Here is a 21,385-nt window from a genome sequence, read left to right as displayed (position 1 = left end):
CAAGAGTGTGTCAATACCTCCAGGCTGGTTCAGTCAAACCCTGGACTGGAATTCAAGTGAACTACAATAGGGGGATTTCCACGTGCTTCGCAATCGTCTTGTTTGGAACATAAAATTGTGCGTCATCCCGTGGCTGCATCTGCTAGTGCGCCTCACTTCCTCGTGGCTAGGGGGCAAAAACTCTTCAGCTGGCAGTGAAGTAATGCTTGACTCACACTTCAGGTAAAAGCTTAATCAATTTATATCATTATGAGTCTGGCTTTGAAGTTAATGCCTGGACTTCAGTGCCACCCAGTGGAGACTACAAAGGTGGATGGTTCGTCACCTTGGACTTAAATTTCTTTTAACAGCCAGATGTGTGTTGATAATTCTGTGAATGTAGTCAGAACAGATTCTTGCAAATATTTTAAAAGAAACAAAGTGTTCCCTAACCTCAGCTCTTTGGCAATGTTAAGGAACTTTACAAAGGACTGACTCAAAATATAAAGGTTGTGGAACTCTGGTACTTGGAAGCATCAGGAGATATATAATCACAGAGTTTTCATTTAGTCTGTGACAAAAAGGCCAAATCTGGCGAATTTTGAAAGGTAATGTAGCCCATATGCTTCATAATTGTTTCTTTATGCTGAAATTTCACAGCCATGTTATCAACAAAGGAAACTAACAATAACATGGATAAATTGCAAACAAATGTAAAAGGTTAATGATAAATGTAGTGTAAAAGTTCATGTAGTGATGAACAACTTAACATGCTTAACATCTGACAGTCACTGGTGTTTATGCTTAGTTTCCAGTACATGAGGTTTAATGGGGGTGGTTTTTTCCCATCAACCTTAATCGTGTGACAAAGCGAATTTATGGGCATAATAAGTTCCATGTGAACGCAGCATATTTTCGATTCGTGATAATAAAAATACACTTATACCTCAGTCATCTTATATACAATATATATGGTCCAACAGTCATTTTTTGCAGTTAGGTCCAGAATTTGTTGGGAAAAGATCATTCCTGAATATTGTTTACAAAAACATAGAGGGACATTTTAATCAAAGCGCAGCATCAAGGCAATTAAACTTCTGGGATATTGATCTGGTGGGTAAAGAAGCAGAGGACGTTATTAATCATTTTAAGTGATTCGGTGTTGATGAAATTGCCAACAATTCTCCCACTAGAGAGGCAACAATGAGACAACCCCCAAAACAGGATTGGTTTTCCAGGCGGAGGCCAATGACAGCGCTTTCTTGTTTTTTCAGTAGTTTTGTATTTTGCTCGACATGGTATTATGATGCAATACCTGGGCCCTGCATTGGTTTGTTGGTTTCATCTCATTTTTTCCTTTTAGATTTTCTTTCTAGCAAAATCTAATCCGGCCTTTCAATTCTTGAGTGTAACCAGTGGTTTGCACTTTGCACCTTATGTAAACCACTGGTTTAATTCTGTATTTTTCTACTCATGATAGCATTTTATGACCGTCAACATGGACAATGAAATGCCTAACGTTTTGAAATTGTTTTCAGCTTGGTTAACGGTAGCCTACCTAAAGTTGCAATCTCTTTGAAGCTTGTATTTTAAAATTATAGTCAAAAGCTGTATAATATAAATTCAGATTTCAATTGTATTTGTGCGGTTTTAAATCTGAAATCATCTCAAGATATTTTCTGCTTCATTTGTCATGAAATAACAATGGAACAGGCTTCACCTGCCCATCAAACTGCTCATTATTCAAGTCAAATTAATTTTGAGCTCCTGAAAAGGAGACTGTATAAAAATGTCTGTAATTCCGAAACTGCTGGTGCATGATTTTTTTTTTTTTATTAAACCCACTTAATTACAGCTGAAAGTCGTCACTTCAGTCACATAGTTACAAATGTGACTATAATGATACTGTCAAATGGTGTTGTCTACAGTAAAGAGGGTAGAATGTAAGTCAAAGACTTACTAGAATTTATTTTATTCAGGTAAATGTTACAGATAAGTACAAAAAAGGACGCACATGTTCCTCTCAACAAACCATTAACAATAAATTAAGTTTGATGTAGTAAATGGACACAATGCATTTTATTTTAACACACAATGGGTCAGCCAAGCTACCTAATTACATTTTATACTTGACTACATCACACAGTAAATTAAAATTTCAGTGGCTTTGTTTTATCATCCAGTCAAACTGAAGATGGGTACTAGCTTACAGTTTGTATTTTATGTCACAGGAAAAAAAGACAACCATTTGGATGAAGTAACTAAATTCAGTGAAGTGCCATTACATGGTTTGGGACAAAGCTCGCTCAGTAAAGCGATACATGCATCACCTGCTCATCATGTACTGCCAAAAAATGAGAAACAGCTCTGTTACAAAGAGTCTGCTCCTATTATCCCTTACATTTTTTACAGCCAAATTAAACCAGATGTTTGTGATTACAAAAATTATTTAAAAATAATGAGCCTTAAACATGCGTCAGCTTTCAACAAATAACAATCACTTTTTTGCACTTGGACTTGTTTAAGGTCCTGGCTTCACCGTTGCCCAAAATATGACAAACTTACACACATCGTGTGTAAAACGAAAGATCAACAACAATCAGAACAATATTCCAGACATTTTAATAAGGGATTTTTTTTACTAGAACACAATATGCGAAACAAAGACTAAGAAAACAGCTCAAAGCAGTAAAAGAAACGATTAGAAAGGGCAGGATAAAACCTAAACTGCAATTGTCCAGCTGCCGGTCTTGTAAATAAAAGCAAGAAATATGTTTACACAACACAACGTTCATTAGGACTGATCTGACAAAAGTATTTTAAAAAAAAATCACTCAAACACGTGCAAAGCAAAAGGACAAAAGACTGGGCCTGGTAACCTGCTGCTACTGAAACCTCAGTGTAAAGAAGACATCACTAACAATTATTAATTACATTTGGGTAAATTACAGGGCCAACTTCCGTTATTAAAATTGAAGTAATACATTTTATAGCAAAAACGCTTGATAATGTAGAGTTTGAGCATATCAATTTAATTGGTTTAAGATGTGGAACATTTTGATATTAAATGAGAATAGAAACACATCATAAGCTCAGCATGAACGAAAGTTTGTTGTCATCAGAGGACTGATATATGACTGCAAACAATTACAGATATGAGTTCTTATATGTTTTTTTAAGGTGATGTCATGCTACTCTGATGGAATTCTCTGATACCTCATACTGTTCTAATATTATTAATATGCTTGTAATGTTTTCTGATGCATTACAGTACATTCAAATATAATGCAAAACAGCATTAGGGCTAATATACTCCTGGAGTTAGCAATCTGTTTTGCTCTGTTTTGATTTTATATGAAATATACAATAAACAAAAACATTTTAGTCAGAGCACCTGCGTTATAAGTATTTTAATGAGAGTTGTTCATGTTGTGGACATGAATACACAACGGGGATCTGTGATAATTTTACTCTGCAAAAATTGTTTTTTAATGCATTTATTTTTGTGACATCTTTTTGCCTATTTGCTTAATTTTTGCTGGGAGAAACATATTTATTGATTTTGCTGGCCAAGCTGTTAAAAAATATTATTGTATTGTATTATATTATAATGACTGATTGTGGTTTGACTAAAACAATACAGTATTCAAAAAACCGCATGTACAATCTGTAAGTCTGTAAGCAGAAATGCTTTTTAACTCCTCAAAGCTGAAATAACAAACAACTTTTATCACTAACTGATTAAATTTTCTAGCTGTCAAACGGTCCTCTTTTATTAGCTGTCTTCACCATTTACATATGCGCTGCTCAAATTCACACAAAATGGGTTTATCTCAGTTTACAGTAGAGATACATTCCCCAGTCAAAAGTTTAAGACCACTTGAAAAATGGCAACAAAAAAAAAAATCAGATTTTACATGGTTGAATCATAACAAGGTTGCAAGTTAGGGATGGATATCGAAAACCGGTTCTCAACAAGAACCAGTTTTCGATACCCATCCCTAACTTGGAACCTTGTTAAGATCCAACCAGGCAAAGTATGATTTTTGGCCATTTTTCAGGTGGTCTTAAACATTTGATCAGGACTGTATTTAAAGGCACATTCTGCATAACCTCCTCTTGCAATAATGACTGAATATGATAAACAGATGCTAATCAACCAATTTCATATATTTCCACCCAGATGCTGTTTCAATGTGACCTGCATCTTCTTCAGTATTTGAAGAAAGTGGGACGTTCAATGAGGATATCACCACCTACAGGCAAGGAAAGGAATAGCTTCTGTATTGTGACACTTACACCACCTGGGCCCTATTTCAGGAAGCCGGTTTAGAAAACTCAGAGTGAAAAACGATACTCAGGGTTGAGTAACCCCGAACTGTCCAACTCGGAATATTCGGTTTCAGAAAGGCTGATAACAATTAGTTCAGTCAACGCGGAGTTGCTTTAACCCCAAGTTAAGCTGCGCGCACGAGGATACATAAAGCCCTGATTAGTGGAGCACAGATTAAGCGAGTCACCATGGAGACGGAGGGAAAGAAGGCGCGGTCAATGTATTTTACAGCGCTTGAGGCCGAAATTCTGATGGCAGCATATGCCGATAACATGCAAATTTTGCGGAAAAAAAGTAACACAGCCTCAGCTGCAAAAGAAAGGGAGCATGCATGGCAAAACATAGCCGACAGAGTCAATGCGTGAGTGTTAATTTAAACATTGATCTAGGGATTTCCACCCATTTAACACGTTATTTTATTATATTTTATTTTTATTTTATACATTTTATTTTGTGATGTGATGTGAGCGCAGGTGCAACCCAACAGGCCCCAAACGTTCCTGGCAGCAAGTAAAAATGAAATATAAAAATATAGTCCAAACAGGTAAGGTGTAATTGTATTATGAGCCATAGTGCTTGGTCTGTTTGTCCGATGTAAATCAATTGCAGTTAGAGGCTACATTAATTTTCTTTCTGTAAGCACTTATTGAAATTATCTGAGCACATTACAAGTACATATTTGCTTACTCTGTATGCTCAAATGTGACCCGTTATAGCCAACAGAAAAAAAGCGGAGGCCCGAAAAACAGGTGGGGGTCCTCCACCACCACCACTCACAGAGGCTGAGCAGTTGGCTTCCACATTTGTGATAATGTTGGCAGCATCACATATGATCTTCACAGTGCAGAGAACACAAATTAGCATCCATTACTATAATGAAATAATTTGTTAGTTTGAAATGCTACAGGGAACTATGTACCTGTACATTAATGCTGTGGAAAGACTTCCTGTTCACATAGTCTCCTTCATTTACTGAAGGAGCAATGATTGGAATGTGAGTGCCATCTATACAGCCAATCACGCCTGGGAACCCTGAAAATAAATGTAAAATTTAAGTAGTAGTTCAAATATCACCACATCATGAATTAAGTTTCGTTCATCCTGATACCTGCAATTTTGTGGCATCCCTCTTTGATAAATCTTGTGGGTCTATGACCGGGGAACACCACAAACGAGTACAGGAGACGTTTCAGTGCAACTGTAACATTCCTGACTGCCCGACAGACGGTAGCCTTGGAAACGTGCTCAGCGTCACCAATATTATACAGAAAGCTCCCGTTTGCAAAAAACCGAAGTGCAATACAAATAATATGTACAGAACTGAGAGGATGTCCGCGATGTGTCACATGAGCAATATTAGGCCTGAGGATGTTATTCAAATAAATTATAGATTGTGCTGAAAAACGGTAACGTTCACACAGAAAATCATCAGGAAATGATAAAATGTCCAAACGCGCTCTAATCACTCTCTCCCGGCGGAGAGCTCTGCGGAGAATTTGGGCTTCAACATCTACTGGCTCTTCAAGGAAGGAGCACGCCATGTCTGACACTTCCTACAGTCAGGTTTCCGACAAAGAGGCGGAGAAAGTCAGGGTTAGTTGAAGTAAACCTGCTAGGGGGCAGGTTAGCTTCACGGAGTGTGTCGTCATAGTAACTCACTCAGAATTAATCTAAACTCGCTTTGTGAAACCGAAAACCCAGAGTTTTCGTTAACTCAGGGTATACTTACTCAGAGTTTGCACTAAACCGGCTTCCTGAAATAGGGCCCTGCAGGCAGCGTTTCAACAGTTTCAAAATTTTGTTTACTTTTTGTCAAGCACATTTGTGTTAGTGAGTCCTTCTGCTGGTATAAAAATAATACTGTTTTGCCAACAGGGCGTACGAAAGAATTAGCAACTACTAACTAGGTTAGGTTCTAAGTTTGGCCTGGTTTTGGTTTTGAATACTTCAAGTACAAGATTTATTGTTAACTAATAATGATCATATTCAGTGATACACAGGAGCTACATAAATCTGCAGGTAGTATAAATTTTAGAAACTTTTCCTTTCCTGTAGTAGCAACACAGACCCCGCCCATTATGATGCATGCAGCTTCCCCTTGCAGCAAATCTACAGTCTGCTAAACATGAATCGAGTCTGTGAAAGAACCAACTCAATAGTTGGTCCTTTCAATCTAGGAAAAAACGAAGAAGAAAAACATTGACACCTAAATCTATGCATTGATGGCTCTACCATATTTCAGCACTCAGTCCATTTTCATTTGATCATAGTCCTTCACAGGGCTGAAAGAAGGAGACCGATTAGGAAATCTAGCCGACTGTGCCTTTAAATGCCTTATAGGATGCAAATGTACAAATGCTTTAATGTATGTGTATGTTACTTCTTCTCAGTCTTCAGGGTTTGCACAAAACTCCAAAGATCCTTGACCACCTGTGGAAGGAGAGAGAAAAGAGGGATAACACCAAAATAAGAAACAAGGAAAGAAAGAGAAAAATTACAAATTATCTAAATGAAGTGCTATACAGCATGAGACACATGACTCACTTTTACTACAACATGCTTTTGTGCGTCTCGGCTGTGGGAACACTGAATTTGGATGGGGCTGTTGGGGGAACGACGAGGGGCTGGGTGGGGGCAGCATTACATACCAGAGTATATGACTAGGTGCTCCAGGTCTGACAGATCTCAGCCTTGGCTGATGAAACCAAAGCACTTCCACAGATGTTTCTACACAGTGGGATCAACAAGCTCTCCCTGACCCAACTCCACCCCCACTCTTTCCCTTGTCCACCCAACCCATGTGCCGCTCTAAAGAGCTTTCACCTGCTCTCATAACTGTACAGTTATTATTTAAACACTGCAAAGCAATCACATATGAATGTTCAAATAGCTCGGTTCAAGTGATCGCCATCTAACAGATGCCTTAATACAGAAAACACAACTTCACTATCTGACACACTGCCCAGAATCATTAAGTCTACAGTGATCATCTAAGGGTTTAAGGGTGATTAATTCATGCTTTGCAAAATAATGTGCAGGGGATGTTGTTTTTCTTCTGAAACGACAGAAGCCGCATTAGAAAAGATTTAAGGCTTGCATTTGGTCAAAGGCCTTGAAAGCGAAAAAGGCTGGTACCACGCACATACCACCAGTCGCTTCATTAGGGCTACAAAAGACACACTTCCATTAAATCACCGTGAAAGAGTTTGCCTTGGCAGGTGTACTCCCAAATCCATCTCGCAAGAGCCCACCGAAACAGTGTGAATATAATTCAAAGAGTACACACTGTGCTGGAGAAACATTTGAGGCAAACTGAACAGAATAAGGTATGAGGAGAGTGAGAGGAAGAATAACGTATGCCCGGTTATACATCATGGCAATGAGCTCTTACAGATAAAATGAGTTTGGGCATAAATGCGACTGCTAACACTCTACATCTGAAGGAGTATTCCTAGAAACCTGGCGGAAAACAGCCACTCTCGGGTGAGCGTTTACGAGACCGATTACACAGACTTCAGAACAGCAGAAAATTGATGAGAACTGCACATGGGATAAAAATGTACAAACTTAAAGGGAGCACATATACACATCCCTTATTATGCTCATCTCAGGCATGTATCAGGTGTGAGCACAGGCCTCTCTCACCTGCTATTCAAAGCTTTTATTTACAAGGGACAGCCAATCGGACAAACGCTGGCTTAAATGGAAGCTAAAGGGGCTGCTCCAACATATTGGATAAAGATTATTTTGAACTGTGAGGAATGAAAAACTATTCTAGAAGGGCCCAAAAAGATATACATGAAGTTGGAAATAAGCACAACAGGTCCGCTTTAATAATTTACATAAGCAAAAAGCTCTCACAACACTGTACAAAGATTACTTACTTGTTTGTCTGAGATTTTAAAAGCACTTCTCAAGTAATTCTCAAACTTCGGCTCTGTCTTTGGAAGTGGCTTTCCCTGAAGAAAAGGACAATTAAATCATCATAATCTTAACTGTCATTAAATTATGAAGGATCATTTAAAAACAAATAAAAAAACAGCAGCCTTACCTCCTTGGCTGCAGTTGACAACTTGCTCTTAATCTCAGGCAGAGATTTAGATGGGCCGGGCTGTTGTTTGTCTTTTCCCAGGGCAGGTGTCTGGAAAAGTACATCAGCTAGATAAGACACTAGAAATTTACAGAGCTATAGATAAAATGATGGCTTCGGATTATGCCACAGCATTTCATCGTTAACACAAGCTCAGTTCTTGCCATCAGTATTATTTTGCTAAAATGAACCAAACACACAGTTGCTAAATTTAGCATGCTGCTGATTAATTAATCTGTTGACCAACAGGCCAGTCTGGGCAAAAGCCCTGTTGTGACCCACTTAGCCTTGGTCTGTGTTTAAAGCCTTGGCGTGGGCAACCAGCTGGAAGGGGATAAAAGAATTGGAGAGGACAACAAATTCTAGCCTAATTACACCATCATGCTTTTTTTAACAAATACATCAGGTACAAATTATGTTTTTATTGTCTGCAAGCAGGAGAGGGCAAGCCCTGACTCTCCAGTGAGCAATTCAGGTTGTTTGTCAAGTGTTTTCCATTGAAGAAAAGTTTCTCAAACACTGAATTCAAAAGAAAAAAAGTGCAACTTTAGCTTTTATGGCTGCTGTCAGTAAAAGATTTCTACTGAATATCAAATTATTGATTTGCACAAATAAAACAACAGATTTTCTTTTCAACAGACAGTACTGTCTGGGCAAAAAGCAGCCACTCATTTCTGTATATTTTCATTGGAAAATGGAAAACAGGTGCAGTGATTTATTGAAACATGTAAACATAAATGGAAATACAGTATATCAGGTAAAAACAGAGTTTGCTTTCTGCCGCTCAAAATATAAAGAAATTATGTGTAGCTCAAGAATTTTGCACAGTACTGTATTTACTACCAATGGTCAGGATTAAAAAAACAATACTATCACCAGATTTGCAACAGTAAATGTTTTATTTCAAAACACAAAGACTTTGCTGTGTTTCTGAGGAAGAGAAGTGCGAGCACTGAACTAGTAGGCCAATAGGTGTGTCCAGACCTGGGCAGCCAACGACTCAGGTCCTCAATTAGCAAGTGTCTGAATGTGACACAACAAAAACACACATACGCCATACTCTGTTACTGCATGTTATGCAAGCCATGGAGCTTGCCCCTACATGCAAAGCGGAGTGTGGAATTCAGCGAAATTGCAGGGTTTCATTGATAGCCAGAGACACATCGGAAAGATGACAGTGTATAGATGTACAGAGAAACTCTATACCCACTCTATAGTCAACCAACTGTATGTCTGTGTGCCTGCATTACGACACTATACTATTTCATGGTGACATCTAGCAGCTCACTAGTTAACAAGGACATAGAAATCACTATGTTTGTAGTGTCATTCCTACTGGAACTAGTGGTCATTATATGTATCTTTAATTTTAGATACTGAGTCAAAATGTGCTGATTGCAAAAAAAGAACAGTAACTGCATAACATAATATATGTAATGTCTTGCCATGCATAACCTAAGTTTAACAGGCCTTCCAGGAGAAGCTCTCATCTTCCAAATACCAGACCCAAAATGTTGTAATTAGTCGTACACGTGTAGCCACAATGCCCTGTCCCTGCCTCTGAGAGATAAGGTTCTCTTTTAATAGCAGAGATTAAAAGGTATAAAATGAACAAAACCTTGGCACACACATACCACACTAAGAAAATGGCCTTTTTTCTGGCTCCTAGCCAAAAAAATGCACTACACGTTTATTATTTACAGGCAGCTCTCCACTTCCAAGGGACAGCTGTGGACCTGAAACAGCTGATAAACACACAAAGCCAACAAGCTTTTTCATCTGGCCCAGACACTGATTACAGATGCCATGAGACATGGAACTTAATCACAAGCACGCTATCATTTGATGTAATCTCTCATCGTCAATCCAGTGCAAATACATGGTTGTGACATTTTTGCTCATCAGGGCTGTTCAGGGATAGTAATTGTCATTTTGCTGGAATGAAAACCTTGGAGGCACAAGTAGGGGGAAAATGTCAGGTCACACGGAAAAAAAGTGACTCTCATCCTATAAAGCCTCTGTATGTACAGGTACTTTAATGAGTTGATCTTTTGGTCTATCTTTGAGTCCAAATGGTAAAATGACAGATTGACAAAAGATATTAAAGCACTTACAAGATATGCACCTGCTGTAACACATGCCAATCAGTCACTAAAACAATGACTCAAACCCTTGTGGGATAAGGCTGAGTGAAGTAGTTAACAACTTTACGACTCTGACGTGTGCTCGAAGGCATCGGCTTCGCCAAACCCATCAATCAAACGACACCAGCTGCAAGATAAAGTTACTTCAGATCAGCGCAACTCGAGTTAGCTGGTTCTCACGTCGAGCCTGTTATACAAGAAGGTGCAGCTACACGCTGGGCTGTGAGAGGTGAGAACCGTGGTACTGGCAACAGATCTGACAAGCCAATCTAATGACCAGTCACCTGCATTTAGGAACGAAAAAAACAGACACCCACACCCGCTTCCTCGCTCCTCAGGGGCATCTGGAAGCACAAGCTGCACCAGACATCAAACACTGGTAATGAGAGCAATTGGGAGAAGGTGTGTCCAGGAAGTGAGGGGTGTGAAGAGGTGGTGGAGAGAGAACAGTTGTGAAGAAGCTGAGAGGGGATGGAAGCATTCAAAGCACCACAGGCAAGAAAGTTAAACCAGCAGGTTGGTTTGGGGCGATTTAGTTGCCCATTGGCTAATCCCCAAGAGCATTTCAAGAGTCGCTGTGTTATGTCTGGACAACAACTACTGCATTATAAACTGCATACAGCATGCCCTTCAGGGCACTACACCTTCAGGGGTTCGGTAATCCTGTGGCTTAGTGTTTAACATGACAAAAAAAAAAATCACAAAGCTTTCCATCAAGATGTCAGACGAGAAACGATAATCTTCTCACGCGCCCTGTCTGCGTAAGTGAGCGCAAGTCATGTTTCTATCATACAAACAGACAACATTCGCATGCCAACACGTAACACCTTATCTGAGCCGAGTTTCTGTCGAAGCATTTTCTTTCACAGTAACATGCTTTAAGAAGTATGTAAACCTGCAGAGAAGCTTGACAATTTGTTTTTCTTAAAGTGTGCGCGAGCTACAGAGGGGTGAGGGGCATCAAAGGTGGCTGCAACTTAAGATGGCGAGGTCAAGCTAAAAGGTCGCAGGTTTAAACCTTGCCCCAGGAAACCCGTTTAGAGGTCAGGTGTGTTTGCTTAAAGACAGGCAGAGTTCAAGCTTTAGGTTTTCAGAAGTGGCTGTCCAAGACATTCCATCGAAGAAATTAACTATCAGGTTGAACTAATTGCACCGTGCATTTATCACATTCCTTGGCTTTGGAATGGGAAGGCTCTCCAAGTTTTTTGTGTGTCTTTTCCCCTCCATTTGGTGAGCCTGCATTTTTTCAATTGATAATGGCAGTAAATGCAAACAACCAATTTAGCAAAGTTCCCTCACCTTCTGTAAAACATTATGTAATTGTGTACTTTTTTTATCCACTCTTCTGTAAAACTTTTCATCATCTATTGTTTGTATACTTGTTTCTATGCCTAACATGACACATTTCTTTAGAAATACAACTACTGGCTTTGACTTTACCCTGCTGTAACTAGTGACATAATAAAAAAATTCCTTTAAAAATTGCAATGTTACACATTTTCTTAAACACTTTTGATCTCGAGTACAACGGTTAACAACTGGGTATTTTAAATACCCACAAGCCAACCGCAGGTAAACAAAGATTTACTTCGGAAATCTTTTGGGCATACCTTAATCTGTGGTTTGACAGCTGATCCTGAGGCTTTTCCTGCAGGGCCATTTTGTTTTACTGGAGTCTTGTTGGGCTTCTTAGGTGAGGACTCCGGGATCTGAGGAAATGAACAACATTCCCAGTAAGATATCTCAGAGCTCCATAGAAATGTGTGTACTTTAAACAGCTCAATTCACCACACCGGGTTCCTGAAATTCATAAAGATGTTAATGCTTTCTTAATGCATGCACTACAGCCCTGAGCTTTCCTTCATACTATCTGACAGAGATATTGTTTGGAACATGTAAAGCTTTTTAACCTATCAGCTCCTTTGTACAAAGACTATGTCCACGCGGATTTAGCGCTGGTAATTGTCTAGTAAATTCAGAGCGACTGAGGGGGCATCATGCATCTTACACATTCTACCCAGGGCACACCCTGTCTCTGAATCAGACTATTTCTGCTGTGTGCTGTAAATGAGAAAATTCAAGTTTGGATCATTTTTAGAATTTATGTGTGAGAACAGCTAGTGGCAGTTAATCACGCTAAACAAAACCAAAAGTGACAGACTGAAGTTACTTAACTGCTGTTGTTCATTGCTGACAACTCAATGAAGCCTGCCCTCGTGTTCTGACCAACTCAACTAACTAAATATTCAATGCAACACATGTGGCTCAGTTTAGACTGCTGGCCATTTACAATTTCCTAACCCTCTAAAAATCTGTATCCCACTGATGTTCTTGCTAAACGCAATGCCCCCCTTTTATAGCCGATAAATAATAAATGGCAAGTGACAAAACATTATCCTCATTTGCAGTAACTCCATTTCTTGTTTTGCCATGACTTGTCACAATATTTTCTCCCACTCCTATAAGGTGTTACTGCTTCATGTGTGCATAAAAAAGCACAAGAGAAAGGCCAAGAAAAGTAAAACCTAAACCAAAAAAAAGAAAAGAAATAGCATCAGTTATAAGGTTATGCAGCTAATTAGATATGACAGCAAAACAATTGCCTTCCTTTGTATGTTAAAAGCATACCTTTAATAGTGCTAATCACTAATTAAGGACTACACTTAATTAGTGATTTCTCATTGATCAGGTACTTAGTACCCAGACAACCTGTAATTGTTGCACTGGATTCCTTCCCATCAGGTTTTGATTGCTCTCAGTCACATATGTAATTACCTTGGAAAAGCTGGCAAGTACCTGAATATCCTAAGCAGCAAATCCTTTCTTGCAATCACTGGTATTCACCTTGGAATGGACTAGAAGTGTAATTGCCTGTGTTGACACAAATGCTACAATGCAATCACACATGTAATATCCTACAGCAACGCCTGCAATATAAGATGCTGGAAGTAACAGTGAGGTTTCAAAGCCTTAATTCCTGAAGGACAAAATTCAATCAAGAGAAACTAAACATCATCATGGATGCATCTGAGTCTACCAAACAGAATCTGTACATCAACATTTGTATCTCATTTTTCTGTATTATATGGTTAGATTACACCAACCATCTGAATCTCCTGACCTCTAAAATACCCCCAAAAATGTTGGGGGTATTTCAGAAAATTTGTGGAGAAATTTGAATGAGATTAGGATGAGCACAACGATTATACCAAGGGTTAGGGTTATGTAGGTACCCAGTCAAAAAGAGCTTTACGACCAATGCAAACCTGCAACTCTTGCAATTTTTAAAGTTTAATCAAAAATATCTACCACATCTACCCAAACACAGAGATTCTGTAATATGTCAGCAGGTGGATGACCTCGGAAACTCTTGTTTTTCCATTGTTTTTTTGTTTTCTTCACACCTTTCTACCATCTCTTTCCAACTCAGGAGTTATGAAGGTATTCTGGGTGCGACTTTAGAGCGCTCATGTTGCTACAAAGCACTAAGACCCATTCACAGAAAGAGGAAACCAAAGACCAACTCTTGAAGGATGATGAGATGAGTGACACGCGTGTCAGCTTGTAGTAAAGAACATTTTCCAGTCTTTCAACAGGCTCAACAGTTATTACAGTCCATTAATAATGATATTAAGTGTTTAGAGAGAGCACGAAATCTTCCAATCAATAGGCAATTTGCTGTCCAGTAAATTTGAGTACAGAACATTTATAAACCCTGTACAAATCTGTTGCAAGAAACACAAAAGTAGTGTGTAATTATTTAAAACACGTGAGATTCCGTGACGATACTAATCTACACAAGAACAGCTTAATATCCTGATTACCTGTTCATCAAAAATACATGATCGAATAATAACAAGAAATGTAGATTCATATGAAAAAGGATTTGATTCAATTTTGATACTGAATATGTCTGAGATATTTTGGGTCCTATTCAGTACAGTATGGAGGTTTGACAAGAAAAAGAAAGCAAAATATAGCTTGAAACACAGCTGAATTAGCAGTAAAAAAAAAGGGATAATAATTGTTCCCAGCCCTACTTCCCCAAAGCTTTGTGCTTTCATTATTAAAGAATGAGACAGGGTAGCTATTGAGCTAAAGAGACGAAGGGTGAAAAAAAGGATTAAGGTCATGGAAGGAATGGGGTGTGGGGTGCAGGAGGAATTGGAAGAGAAGACAACAGAATAAATCAACAGGTGACAGAAATGCTCAGCTGTCATCTGACCCTGAGGGAAGGATCGGCGCTCACGTCGCAGGTATGCGCATCTGCCCTGCTTTGATCTTTTGCCTGGCAGAGTTTGCACTTGGATAGCGTGCTTTTAAAAAAAATAGAAGAATGAAATCACAAACAGACACCGACGTAAAAATGAGGCAGATACACACACACGCACCCACACACTTGCAAGCGATTGTGGTAACATGCAAAACAAGTGTTCAAAGGCAAAACCCAGGTGCAAAGCTGAAATGGCATGAGAAACGATAAAAAGGAGCAATCATATTAACAGTGGGATGACAGAGGGACAAAGATATGCAGTGTTTCAGAAAAATGGTTGAAGATGTTTCCCATAACTGAAGTGCATGTGCGTGTGAGCACGCATGGGTGAGAAACAGTATGTAGAGTGCAGTTCTCTGCTTATGCGCTACCAGAATTAAGTGCATATGTTTGCAGACTTTGTGCATTTACGCTAGAGGTTATATGTACTTATATGTTCAAATGTGCATGTCTACTAAAGTGTATCTATCCCTTTATATGGGTGTGTGTGTGTGTGTGTGTGTGTGTGTGTGTGTGTGTGTGTCTGCTTACGCACAGCATAACATACTGTTGTCTTGCTGGTGAGACGGTGAGAATTCAAGCAGATTACAGAGAAGAAATCCGATCATTACACCACACAGACCCTGTGTTTTACTCTAGGAAAACAGGTGGGTACTTGAGCGAACAGGATGAAAAAGTTCCATGTTTTGTCTCATAGAAAGAGGTGGACGGTCAGCGAGTGCACGAATGGGGAGGGCCTGCTAAAATGAAATGCTACTGTAGCATACAGTGAGTGGAAGTTTAAATGATGTGGTTAAAAAAAAGGGTTAGAGAAATTCTTTCTAGACACACACGCACACACAAACAAACACTAAGGGGACGCTAATGGCTGCCCTGACATCTAGTGGACAACAAAGGCTCAGAAACACAAATACATTCCACTGTAAAAATCAGAGTTACTGAACCGCAAGAAACTTTGTTTGAACTAAAATGACAGAACAAATGAGTCAATAAACAAAAGATCAATAAATGTTTATGCAATAATACTAAAAGTGAAACTAAGATGTGGAAATATCCACAGCTCTCAAAGACAGGCTGGAAAAATGTGTCCTTGCATCTAATGAATTTTGTCAAATACAAATTATCCGAGCCTATCAGATAGTAGCTTCTCAAATGGGGGTAACAGCACCCTGAGAATTGCTCTAGCTCTACTAATCTATCAAGTGCCTTAAAAAGCTCATAGAAAAGAAAGCAAGAAAGCAATAAACAACTCAATTCACTGTGAGTGGAAATAAACAAAATGTACTTGCCCTTCTCTGTAATTATGACCGCAACAAAGCAATGAAAACGCTGTGTATGGAAAAGTAGTTTGATCATGGCAGTTTCCTCTCAGGTACTGAGAACTACAAAGATCCGCAATGATCTGCTTGTGTTTTTTACCAAGCTTAAAGGGCAACGGTCATCACAGTACATTACATGATAAATGTTTGGTTCAATATGATTTAAATAGCAAAATTCGAGACACTGATGGTGATGGCATCTCTTTGTTAGCTTTTTATTGTTGTTTTCTTTAACTAAAAAGTTGTAAATAAAAAGTTTTTTCTGGACAGAAGCTCTAAAAAGTTAAACAATTTTTATTAATATTCAGAGATATTCCAATTTAACTGCTGATTATGTTCTTAGGGTTAAAAAAAACAACTAAATTCTGATGAGCACTGGTTCATATTAATTTTGTAGCAACGTTTCCCAAACATACTTCCAGAAATGGTTATGAAATGTAAACAGTCCTCTTTATTTATTTACAATGACACTAACGTTAATATTAAATGAGCAAGGACAGAATCGTATGTTTCTCTCCTTCAAGCTGTATGACTGGGGTTAAACAGAAATGATACTTTCTGCATGTACAAGTCCACTTGGGTCCTGGTGACGCTCGAGGCGGCAGACTTCAAAGAAGCATCACAGGAATCAGTACTTGGCCACTGAGTCTCCAGCTGTCTGTGTCCACAACCTAAGTATAATCCAGGCTTTATCTGGTGCCACGTTCCAATAACACTCTTTCAGTGGGCCAGTTGGTGTGCAGCATTTTTATAAACAAATGAAGGTTTATAAACGTCAAGTCAGACGAGTTTGATGAAGCAAATCAAAGATGCAGAAAGCAGGCACATGATATGTCTGTGTAGGTTCTCAGTCATCCAGGTCAAGTTAGTCCAAGCAGCTTGGAAAGAAAGCAAGCTTCTTCACTTTTCAAGAAGCTCCTCGGATGTCTTCAAGAAACTTCCAGTCACTTTCTTTCCAAGATTACAAATCCAAACTACATTTATCACAAACTCCATGATACACAAATGTTTTTATTTGACCATTTTTCCTCCATATTTGATTGTACCTCAAACCTACTCTCACATTTTTTAACATGGAGAACCTAAAGGTTGATTGTTATTTGTAATAAAACAAAACAGATGAAACTTACCTTTGTAATCACTTTTCCCACATTCTTCTGTGGCTTCACATCATTTTCATCACTGTCATCATCGCTACAAGAAGCAAGTAAGCTGGTTAAAAGCTACACTGCTCGATGTTTGTGCCCAAAATTTAAAAAAAAAACACACACAAAATAATAGATTTTATACTATGAGTTTACAAAGATGTTATCTTTTAGAATGCAAAATTATTTAGAAAACTAAGCCAATTAAATAAACAAATAAATGAATAAAATAAAAACATACTCATCATCATCTTCATCACTGTCTTCTTCATCATCATCATCGTCACCATCATCAGAATCCATCTTCAGCTTTTTCTACAAGAAATATGAATCGTCTTTTTGTCAAAAACAACATTTGAGGCTTATTTGGGGTGTCAGAATAAGGAACAGTGCACTTTAATGCTGACGTCCCGCGATAGCATCTTATCACCGATTACTAAACGTGACAACCATTAAACAGAAGGCTATGCAGTAAGCCACCACCTCGGCAGGAGAACAATTTCTGTAAACAATGATTAGTTTTGCTATAAGTGCAAACATAAAACATTTAAAGCAATGTAATACGACAATGTCAATAACTACCATTGGGGGTTTCTTCCCTGCCAGCAGATTTGCAGGCCGCTTTACCGGCGACGAATTGTTCTCCTCCTCTTCGTCATCAGACTCCTTCACACCTGACAGAGCGAACACACTGGTCAACATATTGTCAAACAATCATACAACTTTTCTTTATGTTATTTTACCCCAAAACATTGTTTTAGAAGAAAAACTTACTCAAAAAATTAAGTGTAAAGTCATATGTGGACCTTTTTCGGGCTGGAAAATTTGACCCTGTATTGTTTTACCGAGCATGAAGGTCAGACTTACAACTTGCTATTTTTCCACTGACAAGGTCTTCAGTAGGTATGCCTACTTTATTTTAACAATGAGGCAAATAGTTACCTGAGTCTTAACCTTAATACTCACTAATAAAATGTTGCCCGCTTATGTAAACTGGTCCAGAACCAGACTGGAGACGGAAGGTAACTGGAGGTGTAATCTCAAATCCACCTAAACTCATCTGGAGAAAAACATAGCAGGAAGGAAGATGACATTATAAGTATTTTGTCAACGATTTATGAATTATTTATATTTATCAGAACAGTGTAATGTTTGTATTTATGGTTCTGAGAAAATGCCTTTTCTTTTTAGTTCTCTTTTTTATTAGGCATGAAGACCGTAAAAACAAGTTAATTTAAACCAGAAGCCTCTTAAATACTTCTGTCAGTGTTGGTGCTGACTCACAGAGGGCAGGACGGAAGGTTTAAGGACAGCTAGCGGCACTTTTGTCGTCTTCCCGTCGTAAGTGAGGCCTTCAACTTCCACCATGTGGAACTTATCTTCAGCCTCAGCTCCCAGACACACCTGGAACAAAATAACAGTGTGCTATATAACACTACCTCCATGTACTGGCAAAATGTCTCTCTTTTTTTTTTTTTGGTGCAAACATAAACTGTTCTTGTTAATTTTACTGTTAATCTGATTAAACTCCTGTTTTATCATCTATAAATAGCCTACTGCATCAGTAAGGTTAGCAGACTAACGCTGTGAATGCTCCATGACAATAAATTAATAAATAAATATAAATTAATACCAAAAATCCAATATGTTAACATTTCAGAAATCATGTTCTCAGGAGAATATAAAATAGAGCCGAAACTCCAATCCGCTGCTCACTAGCTCACAAACTACTGGTAAGGAACTTCTAATAAACAATTGTCAGGGTGCAAGGAGTGGGTTTTTTTTCAATGTGGGATTTTTTGATCCTTCAACCAGCAGCCTTCCCTCATGCATCTGATTAGGCTAAACACCCAGTTTAAGTCTGTTTAGTCCATATTTGCCATACATGCAATTTATTTTTCTTTCAAAGCTCTTCTTTGGATGTCAGCTGCCTTTTATTCAGTTCTGTCAAGATGATCCCACACTGCTTCAATAAGGTTCAGGTCTGGGCTCTGGGGAGGTCAAACCACGACTGACTGGAATCTTTCATTGTGTTTTTTTTAATTGAGATATGCTTTTATTGCACTAGGTGTATTCTGGATTATTGTCAGGATGAAAAATGAAGCCATTAACAAATCTGACAGGTTTTTTTCTACATTCTGTTTTTCAGAAATAGCGACACTCACCCTTTCGCCTGACCTCATCCGTACATAAGGCAATTTGAACCAAAAATGTTAAATCTGGATTCATTTCTCCATGAGACCTGTTACTAGTCACTTTCTGTCCAGTTCTTGTGTATTTTGGCATACCTCAGACTTTTCTCCCCATCTCCTTTCCTTTAAAATGGCTTTTCGACAGCCACCCTTCCACTTACACAATTTCTGATAAGATTTTAGTAACTAGTACATGGAAGAAAGATCTGATGTCTCAGGTCCTGTTTCAGGTCTTTGCTGGATTTATTTCCTGTTTCTTAAGGATATGACTGTAAATAGTTTTTTCATACTGCCACTTCTTTCTTTTTTTTTGGTCCTCTGCATGTCCTGTTTCCTCAATTGTTTTTAAGGAAACAGTATACACCATGTCAACATAAGCCAAGACTTTGGCCGATAGCCCTTCGGGAATCACTTTGTCAATGCAAAAAACAAAAAAAACAAAAAATCCTACTACATGGCTGTCAAATTCTCTTATGTTTGCCATTTTCGTAACAGATTATTTGTTTTTGCTACAGACTGCAAGTAGTCGATTTTCAGAAAAGAACAGCTAATGAGTGAGAAAGCACCAAATTTCCAAAGAAAAGCTTTGAAAGACCTCCAGAAATCCTGAGGAAATATTGCTCAAGACCAATTTATAATAGGCTCTTAGGAAGCGAATTATAGAAATTTTGAGGGGTGGATGTCTTTTAGGGGTAGATATATTTTAAATTATATATACATACTATATGTAATATTATTCTCTCTGTTTATTGCCTACACCTTTATCTTCACGTGCCATAACAAAGGCATTTCCCAATTTCTGGATAATTAATATCTTATCGCGATAAAACAAACTATGTTATTACGAATTTACAAGACACATAACAATTTATCGCGAGAGTATAGCATTAAAGAATAACAGCGCTCAATGTCGATCTCGGCTTCCGTAGTTAATAGCCGTATTAGTCAAAGAATTAATTTTTTCAAGACCAGGCAAACTCGATCTAAAGTCTGATTCTTACTGCTTTCAGTGACAGCTGCTGCTCCGTTTCATCGCCGTCTAGGTCAACTTTGAATTCCCGTTTGTCCGATTTCAAGGTGCAACCTGAGGGGGAAACAATACGTGTAACCAACCGTGGGTTGCGCTTGTCTTAAATAAACATACGCACATGCATATCATTTTATCAGATAAAGAGGTGTATATACATTTTGCTTCTTTACGTGGCTCCACGCCATGCTCTGCTAGCTAACAAAAGAGCTGAATTGGCGCGAGTGGGAGGGGGTAAGCAGGCTAGCCAGCTGTTTAGCTATCTTCCGATTAAAAATCTCCAGTGGCTATTTGTGCATGACAACATGACGTTAAAACTGATTGTGCAAACAAAAAAATCGGGTTTGTCAGAATTAGCGAGCTCACCAAATAAGTACATTTGTGGTCTGCTCATATCTGAGATATCGTCCTCCATCTTTGTAGTGGGTGGATACAGTTCCGTAAACTCGTATGACGGACACATCAAAGAGCCACTAGGACGGTGAAACGTCACTTAGGGACAAGTGATCTGGAGCCAATAGAAATTAGAGCGGAGAGAAAACTCAAGGTGAGCGGTCATCTGGATGAACACGAGATGGCGCCGTTGAATGAATATTTGGTAGTTTTATCTTTAATAAACCTTAATATATAAAGTATACATACATAATACTAACTAAAGGAAGGAAGACATGACAGACTATTATCGTTTTTTTGAACATGATTGAGACAAGCATAGGTTATAATACTTGGCAAACAAATCCAAATTAAAAGCTATAGTAAAGCTTGAAGTCTATACGCATGTTGTTTAATTTTTGTGTGTGTAGATAGATAGATAGATAGATAGATAGATAGATAGATAGATAGATAGATAGATAGATAGATAGATAGATAGATAGATAGATAG

At 38.4% G+C, this 21,385-nt stretch overlaps 1 protein-coding gene across 1 annotated transcript; it reads right to left on the bottom strand.

Moving 5' to 3' along the window:
- Positions 1-5,962: 5,962 nt before the first annotated feature.
- Positions 5,963-20,987, bottom strand: npm1b (nucleophosmin 1b). Its single transcript, XM_005924080.3, has 11 exons — positions 20,869-20,987; positions 20,477-20,559; positions 18,568-18,687; positions 18,250-18,343; positions 17,866-17,957; positions 17,525-17,598; positions 17,269-17,332; positions 12,157-12,255; positions 8,364-8,453; positions 8,197-8,271; positions 5,963-6,742 (listed from the first exon to the last, which is right to left on the bottom strand). Exons 1-11 carry the CDS (start codon positions 20,963-20,965, stop codon positions 6,689-6,691), a joined length of 942 nt encoding a protein of 313 aa, XP_005924142.2. The 5' UTR covers positions 20,966-20,987; the 3' UTR covers positions 5,963-6,688.
- Between the last annotated feature and the right edge of the window lie 398 nt (positions 20,988-21,385).

This window comes from Haplochromis burtoni, unplaced genomic scaffold (assembly GCF_018398535.1).
Source record: "Haplochromis burtoni strain Fernald_Lab_line unplaced genomic scaffold, NCSU_Asbu1 Contig_73, whole genome shotgun sequence".
Lineage (NCBI taxonomy): Eukaryota > Metazoa > Chordata > Actinopteri > Cichliformes > Cichlidae > Haplochromis > Haplochromis burtoni.
The sequence above is the reverse complement of the archived record's forward strand: the minus strand, read 5'-3'. Positions and strand labels throughout refer to the sequence as shown.

What these genes read in the sequence shown, in the direction of transcription:
- npm1b (XM_005924080.3), bottom strand. Translation starts at nt 20,965, where the DNA reads ATGTGTCCGTCATACGAGTTTACGGAACTGTATCCACCCACTACAAAG. An exon ending in ACCACAAATGTACTTATTTG is followed by an intron (nt 20,560 to 20,868) that starts GTGAGCTCGCTA and finishes TTTCCCCCTCAG; the next exon opens with GTTGCACCTTGAAATCGGAC. An exon ending in AGTGATGAAGATGATGATGA is followed by an intron (nt 17,333 to 17,524) that starts GTATGTTTTTAT and finishes TGCTTCTTGTAG; the next exon opens with CGATGATGACAGTGATGAAA.